Here is a 13,497-nt window from a genome sequence, read left to right as displayed (position 1 = left end):
CATGGTGCGAGCAAATTTTTATTCTGAAAGTGTGGCCCAGAGGAAAAAAAGTTTGAGAACCACTAACCTCCCCCACAAGACTGAAGTCAAAACGATATAATCCAGTCCTTGGTTGGAGCCTGGGATACAAAGGTGATAATGAACACTAAATATGTGGATATGGGCTGTGTGCACTCTGAAACTGGCTATGATACAAGTGCACCAAGTAATCCTTCCTTAATTTACACGTTGATTCTAAAACCCTGTCAGTCAGAAGCAAGGCAGCTGCACAGAGGAGAGAGACAGCTGCAACCTACAAAAACCTTTTAGACCATGTAATTCTTGCTGGCTGAGAACAGACAGTAGGGTGGTATTCAGCTAAGATGTACTCTGAACAGACCCGCTGAAATTAAGGAAACGTGACTAAGTTAGGTCCACTCATTTCAATGGGTCTACTCTTGGTGACTTCTGTTTCAGTGTATCTGAAGAAGTATGCATGCACACAAAAGCCTATACCCAGAACAAACTTCTAAGGTGCTACTGAACAATTTTTTTAAAATTTATTTTAACTGCGTCAGACCAACACAGCTACCTACCTGAATTTGTTGAACACTGTGCACCATACCATTTCTAAGACTTTTAATCTGCCTACACACTATATCTGTTAAAACTCACAAATTTATCTCAAAGAATTCTGGGCACTGTAGTTTAGCCCTCACAAAGTTACAATTCCCAGCATCACTTGACAAACTACAGTGCCCAGAATTCTTTAAGAGAGGGGAATGTGATTCAAATGTTTATAGAGTTATATTGTGTATGCAGAGATTGGCATGTTTGCTAGCATTAAGTATTTTATTCTGACAGCAGAACTAGGTTAGCTGGTTGTTCGCTTTAAGTAACCTAGTAGTAGTCCACTACATTTCTGCCAAATATGTAGGCGGGGGGGGGGGGAGAGTAATGTTTTCTGAATTTTACAGGTCTTATAGCTTATAAAGTATTTAGCTCAGGGAAAACTTGTCCCTTGAGAATGAATGATAATATTAGTTGATTCAAGACAGGGATACCTAATGTGACCCCCTTCCAGAAGCTGTTGGAATACAGCTCCCTTCAGCCCCTGCCAGCATGTCCAATGGCTAGAGTTGACTACAATTGTAGTCTAGCAACACCTAAAAGGCACCACATTAGCTACCCAATTTGCAGCAGTATTGTAGCCTTACTGGAGTTCACCGATTGGGTCTGCGTTGCTCCTGGACAGGAGGAAGGAAGTCAAATGACACCGAGGTTGGTTCAAAGAAAGAGTTTATTCTGCTCTCCGGATAGCAGAAGGCACTTGCGTGGTCAGTCCACAGCAAGTCCAAAGAAACGAGAAATTTCATACAGTATATATATCCTCCAGGCACCCTCTCCCTCCTTCCCCAGGAATCCAACCATGTCAGCCTATGTACGCAGGTTGACATCACATATGTTCCTGCTCTGGTATTCATAACCATAAAAGGGTATTCCTTCCTGTACTTCTGACCATAAAGGGATCTTCCTTCCTGTATTTCTGACCATTAAAGGATCTTCCTGTTCCTACTCTTATTGTGGAGCAAGAGGTCATCATCTCCGAGAACACACTCTGGCGCTGTTCCCAGACTGGGTCTGTACGTTTTTGTGGTCAGGACGTAAGATAAGGCACAGACATGTCTTCTCTGTTCTACTGGTACAGTGAAGGCCATACTTGCCGTCACAAACTGATAAAGGAGAGGGCTCCGAACACAGCTCTATACAGCTGGGTTTCGGCTCAAGAGCTCAAGTTAAAGCATTTTAGCTAAGGAAAAATAGGGATTTTGGTGCAGTTTCAAACTGCCTGCACAGTCAGTTTTGGGGTTTGGGAAACCCATTCCCCCATTATATATTTATGAATGTTGAACCTTTTTTAAAAAAAAACAACAACAACATTTATAGGGCTAGTCAAGATTTACTCAGTAGTTTGCAAACCAGAAAACAGTCTTAAGAAACAATGCACACTCTTTTCTGTTTTCCCTTCCTTTTCCTATGGTATCCCTAAAACCACAGTTTGAAACCATGGTCTGCAAACCATCACTCTGAGAGAACATGATTAGCCATGTCTAGCTAAACAATGGCTAACGTAAAGAAGTGAAGCTAGAGGAGAATCCAAAACCAGAGTTTGGAGAGAACACTGCCGGCATGGAAAACTAAAAACATGTTTAATGCCAAGATGAGAAAAGAGGAGGGATTGTTCTTGAGATGAGAGAAAGGAAAGAGCGCTCACACCTGGGGCTAGCTCCCAATTTGCAAAACCATGTTTTACAAGGTGCCCATTAATCACTTTGCTGCCTTGCATGTACAATGTGTTTTGTTAAATGCAGTGAACTGTGATAAAGAAATATTGCAGACTGCTCTTTTCTACTTACTGTTCACATAGACATTAAATGCTATAGAGGAGTTGGCATCTGAGTTGGACACAAAAAATGTGTATACGCCTCCTTCTGTTCCCTTCAGTCGAGTAAGGTGAAGCTCACTGGAATACCTAGAGGAGGAGGAAGCAATTTAGTTTTATTACTCATATTACTCACAGCGCAAACAGAAAGGCCAGTTGCTATCCTGAGACATTTTTAAAAACTAAACAGGTTGTTCTTACAAGTGGGATCTTAAAACCACCAAGGACACCAATCCGGCCTGCTTGTTCCTTTTGGACAACCACACTTTGCCAAAGGCAACAGAAGGCTGCTTGAAGGCTCCTGAATCAGAAGACCATCGCTTTTGCACTCTGGTACAGATGCATGTGCAAATCTCAGTGCCAGGCAGTTTCATACTGCATGGCTATGTGAATTTTGCATCCTATTCAAGATGGAGCTCACTCAAATAGTCACTTAAGACTTTATATCAACAGTTGTTGTTTCTCAGACTAACTTTTCCGAGAGATGTTGGGTAGCTAAGATGACACTAAGATTGATATCCAAAGTGCATTTACCTGGTAGCAAGCCTCACTGAACACAGTAATACTTACTTCATAAACTTATGAAAAGGTAAAGGACCCCTGGACGGCTTAAGTCCAGTCAAAGTTGACTATGGGGTTTGGTGCTCATCCCATTTTTTAGGCTGAGGGAGCCGGTGTTTGTCTACGGACAGCTTTCCGGATCATGTGGCTAGCATGATTAAACAGCTTCTGGTGCAACAAGGCACCATGACGAGTGCCAGAGCGCACCGAAATGCCGTTTACCTTCCCACCACAGCAGTACCTATTTACTCGTGCTGGTATGCTTTCGAACTGCTAGGTTGGCAGGAGCTGGGACAGAGCAACAGGAGCTCACCCTGTTGTGCGGATTCCAACCGCTGACCTTCTGATCAGCAAGCCCAAGAGGCTCCGTGGTTTAGACCACAGCACCACCCACGTCCCTTCAAACATGTAGGATCACACTGTAAGCACTCTTTGGATCCAAGAGGGGACAGAAACGCATCTAGTAACACTCACCAGCTAGTTAGCAAAGCTAGGCACTGCTGCATTGGATTTATTTGCTATTTGTTACTATCTGCTTTAGAAACCTTGCCCTCTAATTGATTGATTGAATTAAATTTATATCCCAAAGGAGGCCAGGGCAGCATTTTCACCATCATTTCAAGCTTTTCCTGAGGTAACTGTAGGCTTGTACCCATCAACCTGGCTATGGCAAATCACTTATTTTCTCTCTCAGCTCAGGTAAGTACACCTTATATCTGATGGGAGTTATCAAAATGTGTCCTTAAGCAGAAGGCTGTGTCTCCTCAACTCTGGAAGAGAGTTGCTGCTTGGAATCTTCAGGCTATAATGACAGTATGACAGCTCACTTACTCTGTCCAGCATCAGAGGTTGGCACAGCTGCTAACTGTCCAAGCCCTGAGCGCCCACCGCTGACCCCAAAGGCCATCTGCAGCAATCCAGGCCCTGCAGTTGTCTCAAGGCGAGGCAAGGGCACACATACCAGCCACTGAGCACCAGAGCCTAAGTGGTTGTGACTGGGACCCTTTTAAACCAACTCCACACAAACATTGCCTCTGTGGTCCTGATGTGACATTGGTCCACAGAAATGCTATGTTGGGGCCCCAGAAGCATTGTGGAAGGATAGACGTGGCGGCAGCAACAGCACAATGACTTGACTGGTTTTCCTGCTGCCGCAGCAGCTGCCTACCATGGTTAAGACCATGGATCGGCAACCTAAGGCCAGGGGGCCGAATCCGGCCCAATCGCCTTCTAAATCTGGCCCACGGACGGTCTGGGAATCAGCGTGTTTTTACATGAGTAGAATGTGTCCTTTTATTTAAAATGCATCTCTGGATTATTTGTGGGGCCTGCCTGGTGTTTTTACATGAATAGAATGTGTGCTTTTATTAAAATGCATCTCTGGGTTATTAGTGGGGCACAGGAATTCGTTCATTTTTTTTTTTCAGAATATAGTCCGGCCCCCCACAAGGTCTAAGGGACAGTGAACCGGCCCCCTGCTGAAAAGGTTTGCTGACCCCTGGTTAAGACCAATGGAGGAAGAGGGTCCAGAAAGCTGAGGAAGCAGTAGAAGTCCAGCAAACAAGCCTAGCCTGGGTTTGATCATTGGGTTTAGTGGTCATCAGTCAGTAAGCTAAGTAGGAAATCCCCGAAACATACCTTCCTGTACATCATATCGAAAGGCAGCTGGGAATTGTCAGAAAGATTTAGGGTGCTCTTCCCTCCCCAGAAAAGGGGTAGATCCCAGCAGCTTTGTCAAAGCATGCTTCTTTGCAATGTATTACATTACCTGTTTTTGTCTATGTTTGTGACCCGCACATAATGATCGGATGAATTTTGCAAGGTTTCATTCATATACATCCATACTTCTTCTTCTGGCTTTGGATATGCCTCATACGACACGATTAAATCCAGATTTTCTCCATCATTTACATTTACTGTTGTGTTTGCCGAAGTTGATAAATTGACATATCCTTTACCTGGTGGTTGTCATACGGAAAGATAAAAGTAATAATAATTATCTGGGTTTCTTTAAAACCGCGTATAATTAAACCAAGGTCAGCAGAGAATAAGCAAAGTTTACTGACAAGTATGGTAGAAATTGCAACCTGTGGAAAAGCAGGTCTTATCAGCTAAATGCAAGACTGAGCGTCAATGACATTTTACTGAGTGAGGTGAACAATAACTCTATGCTTCACAAAGGGATCCTGAACTTCTGTACAGGCATTTTGCATGACAGGCCTAGATGTAGCCACTGAGTGGGACGTGAATGTCCACGGGATGTTATTCATTTATTTACTTATTTCTTGGATTTAATTTATATCCTACCCCTTGAAAAATATACAAGTCCTCAAGGCAGCCCACGGCACAAAACGTCATAAGAATACAATTAACGTAAATATAAAACAGCAAACAATAAATGCATCTACCACACTAACATGAGTCATCAGTAAAATAACCTGCAATAGTACAAATAAACAGAAAGCTTCTTGAAATAGTTATCTTGTTTTGCCATTAATGTTGCTTTATATGCCAAGCTTTAATTCTACATTTGCATTTTATTTTTCCATATATTTCTATGTTTAGGAGAATATTTTATTTTCCTGTTTATTCCACCGCTTTAAATATGGAACTTTATTGTTCTCAGTATCTGAGTTTCATTCGTCATGTCTTATGCTGATATTTTGCAATATTCTATTTGATGTTTTGATCTGCTTTGATTTTTTTTCTTCAGAAAATGTAAAGCGGGATATAAATGCTTTAAATAAAAGCACTTATAAAGTCAGAACCAGCAACTTGCATTGCATCCAGCAATCAATAAATCTCTTTTTGCCCAGGTGTGCCGTGTTCCCATCCTATTTCCGGGACAGTGCACACAAGTGTATGGAGCGGATAATGAATTCGGTCCAGTGGAATATCCACAGAATCAAGAGATGCTGCAATATAACAGCTAGGTTTTATTCATTTTGTGTGTGAAATTAAAAGGTCTACGAAGCAGTGTGGTGGTGGTGGAGGAGGAGGGGGGTACCCACCCTTTTCGCCAATTACGGATAAAGACATGTTCAGAATACTCCTGCTAATTACAGTACATGAATATGCTCCTCATCAGTTTAGCACTTATGGTAATTTTAATATTTAAAAAGTACTACATGTCACTGCAATCCCACACTCTGGGCTGCTTTTCAGGAAAGTATGTTAATAAACAGGGCAATGTAGGCACCTTTGGTGGCTGCTTGGCAGAACTCATCTAGAGTTCATGAGACACAATGGATCAGGCTTTTTAGCGGGCTTTGGAAATCAAACCTTTCATGCTAAAATGTACTTTTTGGGCACACTCCAGCCCACTTTGGGGAGCAGCTTCTCTCTCATATGGTCAATTACCAGACAAGAACTCGTTTCCTGCGTTTTCCATTTGCAGAGTAAAAAAATCTGCTAATGTATAGAAATTGGATCGTCTCCGCTGCAGTGCCCATTTCACCAGGTTAGCCTTTCAAAAATTGCTACCAAGTCCAGCCACTGTATACTCTTCACGAAAACCCTTTCAGACAAAAAGTCACACTGAGTTCAATGGGACGTACTCTCAGGTAAGCGTGTACAGAATTTCAGCCTAAGTACGTGATATGCAAAGGCCGGTACGTAACTATTTTATTGTGTGTTGCCTTTGGTGGAGAGATTTATAAATGCAATCAATCAATCAATCAATCAATCCCCCATTCTGCAATGGTACTCAGTGCGCTTTACATAAAGATGCAACATGGTTACAATTCTATACTCTGATATAGTAGTGTAGTTCATGTATAAGGTGAAAAAACCTTGGTTATAGCTTGCTTGCTAGAGCAAGACAAACCATGAACCCAGGTTTAGACATAATGCTAAGCCAAACCATGGGTTTGTCCTGGGTACCGCATCAGCAGCAAGACCATGGGAGAGGTGCTACATCCATGATGTTTGGTTCAGGAACATGTTCTCTCAATCACACCAAGTCATGTTTTGACTTAAGTATTATGCATGAATCAGGTTGGCATACTACAGGAGAGCCTATCGCAGTGTGCAATTCAAAAAATGGTTTACACGAAGCTACTTGGTCATCTACAGCAAATGAAGCTTTGTGAGAGCATTACTGGATCACAGCCATATACCTTTGCAATACCAAACCCATTTACAGCACAGAGATGGCGTAAGGCCATAGATGTTTTCCATGTCAACTGAGGACTGACTGACACACTGGCCGAGGTTGACTAACCAAAAGATAAACTAAAGGTCAGGGGAAAGTTGGATGAAAAGATAATGGATGAAATCCACAATTTCCAGAAACAATCCCTCTGACTTAAAGGAGATGTGGAAAAATTAGAATACCTGGTTTGTGGATTGCAAGCTGTTGTAGCATGTAACGCCAAAAGTAGCTATGCTATCTTACTGGTAGGTGGGTCACTGTTGCCTACTGGGAGAGAGAGAAGTGACGTGGTGGGAAAGCTGGTGTGGTGCACATGCACTGGCAGGAGCACCAAATTGGTTCCACTGGTGCATTTGCACTGCACCAACCTCCCTGTCCACTCCCAGTGAGCAGCAGGGACCCATCTGCTGGCAAGCAAGTACAGTATAGCAGCTCTGACCCAACCGTTGAGTCACTTCCGTGTAATGCTTCTTCTTAACCTGCATAGGCAGGCATGGGGCCCAAAACTCCCGAAGCTTGAATACCTGACTTAAAAATAGCATAGAGGCTATGGCATAGGAGAAATCAGACTGTACAATGACCGAGGGTGCTGCATTCCTACAATGCACATCCATAATATGCTTGTGGGTCTGTGTGGCTAGTTTCCCCTCTGAAAGCAGCAGTACTCTTGCTGAAGGACAGAAACACTTCCTACACTCACAAGTTGTGTCTTAGGCCCAGTTCACACTTTGCATCTTGCAGAACAGGTGCACCCCCGTAAGACATTCTTATGAGGTCAGGGAACCAGGTTGCAATGGCAAGATAAACAAGAACAGCTCACACATGTCCGCAGTCCCACAATGAAGGGGTGCACATGCATGTATGTCATGCAGGCAGGGTCAACTGAATGGGCCTTTCCTATGGATTAGCATCCTTCTGTCAGAGTCTATACGATCAACCATGCCATTACATTATTTGTATTATGCCAGCTGGATGTACACACAAAGGACATCCTAGTGGCTTCTTAAAGGGGTGGTAACCACATAGGGAAACCCAAGGGTGCTCTCTTTTGTTGACCAGGAGCAGGACTTTCTGTTTCCACATGCTAGGGCACCTGTTTTCACACTGTAATGTACACACATTGCAAAACTTGCTATTTGATTTTTGGCATAACATAATATAGTATTATATATATCTATATATTTCCAACCATCTCAGTCTGTATGTTATATTCTCCCCATGGCACAGACATCTTATATATCTGCAGTATTACTATTTACCTAGTACTTTCAAGGTTATAGTGGAATTGATTGTTCCAAAAGTGTTTCTTCCTTGGCACACAAATGCTCCAGAATCATTAACTCCCACTGAACTGATGTTCAGCTTTAATTTCTTTTCATATCCATAAGCGCCCGTATTCCTGCTTCTCCCTGTAACAGTCTGTCGGCAAGGGGGAGAGGAAAAAAATTAACATCCAAGATACAGTGTATACAGCATCTTTCCTAGATAAATTAAAAATAGATGTAATTATAACTTTGCCATATTAATATTCATAACTTAAAACCAGAATAATAAGCCATCATGACAAACCTGTCACTGGAACCTCTCCATACAAAACAACTACATTCTCAGAGCTCTCTTTAAAAAAAGCTGAACTCACTTCCCCCCCCCACCCTTTTTTTCCCTTTTCTTATTTCCTTTCTTCAGATCCACTCCTACATTCTTGGTAGTCTGCCTTCTAATTAGGAGACTTGGTAGACTCTTCCCAGTCTTACCTCAGCAGCATGAAAGCCATTACAAACACTTCTCTTTTTGCAATGTTGCTTCAATACACTAGGGGAACATGGGTCATGCGGTAGGGGCGGAGCCTACAACACCGCTCTTTCTCAGCACTGAGATGACATAGCCCCAGTTCCCAGAAACACTGCTTTGGTAAGTTGCCGTATCAATGTCTCCTCCCATGTGGTCCAGAGACATTATAGTGGCTCTTTCATCACCACTGAGGTAGCACTGGAGGGATTTCAGTCTTGGCCTGGCAAAATTCCACATCAGGGAAACCTGGATCTCCAACAATTGAAATTTTTGGTCATGTAATTCTGGTCCACCGGCCACTGGTTGGCAGTAACCAGGGTTAGAATTGGGCACCAATGAACTGCTTGATTAACCATCACCATAGCAGCAGAGAATGCATGTTCTGGCCAAGGGAGGGAGCATCAATTTTTGAAACTGGCTCCTGGTTTCCTAACCACATTTAGCAGGGAATCCGTGTTACCACTCCACAGCTTAATGCCAATACTCTTCCATCTCTCATTCCAAATTTAGCTGACTGACTCCTCTAACACTATTTCTTAAAAATAGGGCTGAAAGAATCAACCCTTCCCCAATATTTCAGTAGCTTTTGATTCATTCAAATGTGGGGTGGGGAAATAGAATGAACAAACAAAACTAAAGAATATGAATCCGAGTACATACGAAAACAAGCTTTTGTATGAAAAATTTATAATGCTCTTGGAACTGTCCCAGATCTCCCATCTGCAGGTCCCATATTTGACCGCATGCTGCTGAGGCTCAATTCACCCTTGGAGTGGGTGAGTTGCGATTTGCCAACAGATAAGCACTTAAGAGTCAGCAGCTCTGCTGAGAATGGGCTCCAGGGACAGATTACCCAGGACGTATCCCCCCCCCCCGCCCGAGGCTGTGCGATTTATCTAGCATTACAGTGCTGCCCTAGTCCTTTTCTGGGTACACATGAATCACTGATTATATATTCTAATCACTGCCATTAACAGTTGACAATTAACCGTGGGATTGTACTCAGCAAGGTTAGACGTGACCTTCTAAGAAGTTTTCCATGCATGCTTAAATTACAAGATATGCCACTACCAGTGATTCAGAGCACAGTGGGTGTTACCCAAAATAAAATAAAAATCAATTCCACACAGGTAAGGGGCCTAGCAGCACTGGGACCAAATCCCTTGGATGACTCTTCCTGGTCTGCTTGTTTTACTGTCTCTGGCCTACTTGTTGCTCATCGACTTCTTACTCATGATGGCCAAGCTCAAATCGGAATTGGGCTCAGTTAACAAAGCAACATCCCCTTAAAAATCAGAAAACAGGTCAGTAATTTTTAAGCCCCAAAGAGCTTTTTTCGACCTTCATTAGACACACTCAACAATTGTTATTAGGAGCATTATGGGGTTCCAATTCCTGCTATGAATCCCCATTAGCCTCAATCCCACCATATATTTTTAGCTGGCCGCTGCTTGAGCTATAGGTAGCTCTATTGTCCCCTGGCATTTGGGTCTTTGTTACACAGGCCAACTCTTCTACTATGAAGGGGGAATTGTTGCTGTTGTTTTTTACAACATTACAGTCATACCTCAGGTTGAAGCTGCTTCAGGTTGAGCGCTTTCGGGTTGCGCTCCGTGGCGACCGGAAGTTACAGAACGCATCACTTCCGGGTTTCGCCGCTCGTGCATGCGCAGACGGCCAAAATGACATCATGCACATGCGTGGAAGTGGCGAAACGCGACCCGCGCAGACGCAGGTTGCGTTTGCTTCAGGATGCGAATGGGGCTCCGGAACGGATCCCATTCGTATCCAGAGGTACCACTGTATGTATTTTCATGTTTCATATTTTATATTGTAAACTACCCTTGTGGTCTTTAGGTGAAGGGCGGTATGTAAATTTAAAAAATAGAATAGAAATAAACACCACCACAGCCAGGTAACAGTAGCAGCAGGACAAAAGGAACAATCACAGGGGAGTGAATGAATTTGTGTGTCTGTGTGTGTGAAGGATTGAGGAGCTCTGAAGGCTGAGATTCAGATTATGAATCACTGTTATCTGTGATTCCTTGCCAAAGAACTGTGAACTTCAGAGGCATTGTGACTTGACATCCAGGCCTTTCATGCGGTAGTAGTGCTGCTTTAGATATTCAGTCTTCTCTCATGTGTCTGGCTTTCTCAAATTAAAGCCTGACCTACTTTTCTGCGTTGTTGCTCTTTGGTAAAGTCATGGCCACATTCAACAGCAGCCTGCAGTCTTTGCTTGACTTCAAAAAGTTCTTGGCTGGGAACCTCTATGCATTTGAACTTTGCTGGGTTCCACTCCTGGGAACTGGTTCTTGCTCATGAATAACAGGGCCCTGATCGGGGATAACTACTGGATCAGCTTCTCACCTATGCCAGCAATTCACAGAAGCACTACCAGCCTCAGGAACCTGCAGCAACCTGTGAATATGAGTTTGGAGCTTTCTCAACCACTGCCTCGATTCCTAAAGCCATTGCGCTTCATCTCCCTGAACTCTCATTCCTCCTTGCCTTACGGACTGGCTACATGATTCAGACCTGCCCTTGAAGCCTGCTTCCTAGGCAGCCGCTGAATAGTTTCCCCTCTATAAAATGGTTCCTGGGATGCTAACTAGCATACAGACACATTTAAGAAGTTCCCAGTGCAATAATTTCAAAAAGCAAACGAGCTTCAGAGTCTAGCCTGCTTTACCTTAACAAAAGTATGTTTGTGTTAGGTTCCTTTCATGTATTAACATGTAACATGTATTCACCCCTTGAAAATGGAAGTCCCTCTGAGGTCTGGCAGGGTGTGTGGGTTTTTTTAAGCAGTTCTGCACTTGTGACTTCAAATGCACTCAGAGACATGGGCTTATATCAAAACTGGGTCTTTTGTCTAGATAATAATAAAACAATAAGAGTGAATGACAGCAGGGTTGAAAATATGAAAACGCAAGGATGACCAGAAGGCACAAAACAAAGCAAAAAGTATTAAAGCAGGGAGGAAGAAGGATAAAGCAAGAATGAAATCTGAAGTTGCAAGAGGGCCTATGGTACCTACTGGGAGAGAATGACTTCCTACTTTAAATAAATCCTAAAAAGAAGATGAGAATTTTTGTGAGTAGCATCCAGTAGCTGCTGTCAGTCAGAAGGAAAGAGACAGATCATACAATTCCAGGTAGGTTGTTGTCATGCCATGTGTGGCATAAAGGGTAAAAATCCACTGAAAGGCTAGGAATCCACTGAGGTATCTTATTTGAGACTTGTCAAGGCTACTGCTCTGGGTAACAACACTTCTCAGGAATACTGTTTTGTCATAACTAATGAAGAACGCACCCCCAATGCGATCCTGTGGTGTGTTTTTAAGATTGTTCTTTCAAGTACATTAGTTAAGACTGATGGGGTATAATGAACTCACCGCGCTGCCTTGAAAAATCCAATTAGCTTGCAGAGTGCTATCTACATCCTTGATTGTGCATGTAACTTCAAATTCTTCACCTTCTTTGAGAAGTTGGTTGGTTTTGGATAAGGAGATGGCTGGAAGGGATTTGTGAACTGGAAAACAATTTAGATGTGCATTGTTTTTCATTACATGCAGTGCCTCCAAGAGAGAGGAGGGGAAAAAATCAAAAGTTATTAACCTCCTAATAAAATATTAGACCTCCTAGAGGTATTTTAAATTTCTGTAATGTATTTGAATTGTTCTTTCATGCCAAGTACATCTCTTAGTTAAAGTATGAAAACATTTATAGGCACTATATAGCATGCACAGATAAGCACACATAATATTTAATCCTGCAAAGACTGAAGCATAATCCGGAAACTCATTCCATGACTATTTTATAAGGTTACAACCCAAAAGCCTTTCCATCCACTGATGGAAGCTGAGTGTACCACCTGAAAGAAATAATTATCTAATTATTTTACCCTCGTTAACATGCAATCTTATATAAAGGTATACCAACTATAATGGCTGCCTGAGCTGCAGGAAGAAGTTTGTACACAATAATAGCAGTCATCAATATGGTTTTACTAGATATTCCAGTAAAGAGGAATTACCTGCCCTCACAACTAGTGTGATAAATTCTGACACCTTCTCCTCTCCATTTTGGTACGCCACACACTGGTAACAACCAGAAAATGATCTCTGTACATTTTTTATGGTAATTCCTTTCTGAAGATCAGGAACTAACTCCATATTCCCAGGCAGAGGTTTCCCGTGACACCTTTTCAAAGTGAAACTTGAAATGTCTGGATCTGTCACTGGACACTGAATGAGAGCATCACTATCTTCCATCGTGTATGTGACAGGCTCATGAAAGAACAGGACCGCTGGATCTGAAATGAAAACAAAAACATTTTTCCTGAAGACTATATATTAAATAATGAAGATGATAACAATTACTCCTCCTCCTCCTCTTCTTTTATAATTTATACGCCCCCATCTGACTGGGTTAACCCAGCCACTCTGAGCGGCTCCCAACAAAATTTTGAAAACACAGTAAAACACAAATCTTCACACAAGTATGTCCCACCCTCCAACAATTTATGTTGTTTATGATTTTATTGTTTGGTTTTATTTATTTTTTAA

The 13,497-nt window shown here is 42.5% G+C and overlaps 1 protein-coding gene across 2 annotated transcripts in view; it reads right to left on the bottom strand.

Moving 5' to 3' along the window:
• The window catches only part of KIT (KIT proto-oncogene, receptor tyrosine kinase), a 77,115-nt gene that overhangs the window by 27,346 nt on the left and 36,272 nt on the right, over nt 1–13,497 (bottom strand). For both annotated transcript variants that reach the window (XM_081926509.1, XM_081926510.1), the window contains 5 exons: nt 12,966–13,244; nt 12,325–12,461; nt 8,396–8,555; nt 4,752–4,941; nt 2,397–2,512 (listed from right to left, as the gene is read on the bottom strand). In XM_081926509.1, the coding sequence (XP_081782635.1) occupies nt 2,397–2,512; nt 4,752–4,941; nt 8,396–8,555; nt 12,325–12,461; nt 12,966–13,244 (882 nt within the window). The remainder of the gene's footprint in view (nt 1–2,396; nt 2,513–4,751; nt 4,942–8,395; nt 8,556–12,324; nt 12,462–12,965; nt 13,245–13,497) is intronic.

The sequence above is a fragment of the Podarcis melisellensis genome, assembly GCF_964234715.1.
Source record: "Podarcis melisellensis genome assembly, chromosome: 9".
Lineage (NCBI taxonomy): Eukaryota > Metazoa > Chordata > Lepidosauria > Squamata > Lacertidae > Podarcis > Podarcis melisellensis.
Note: the sequence above shows the minus strand (reverse complement) of the source record. Positions and strands in the feature narration are given on the sequence as shown.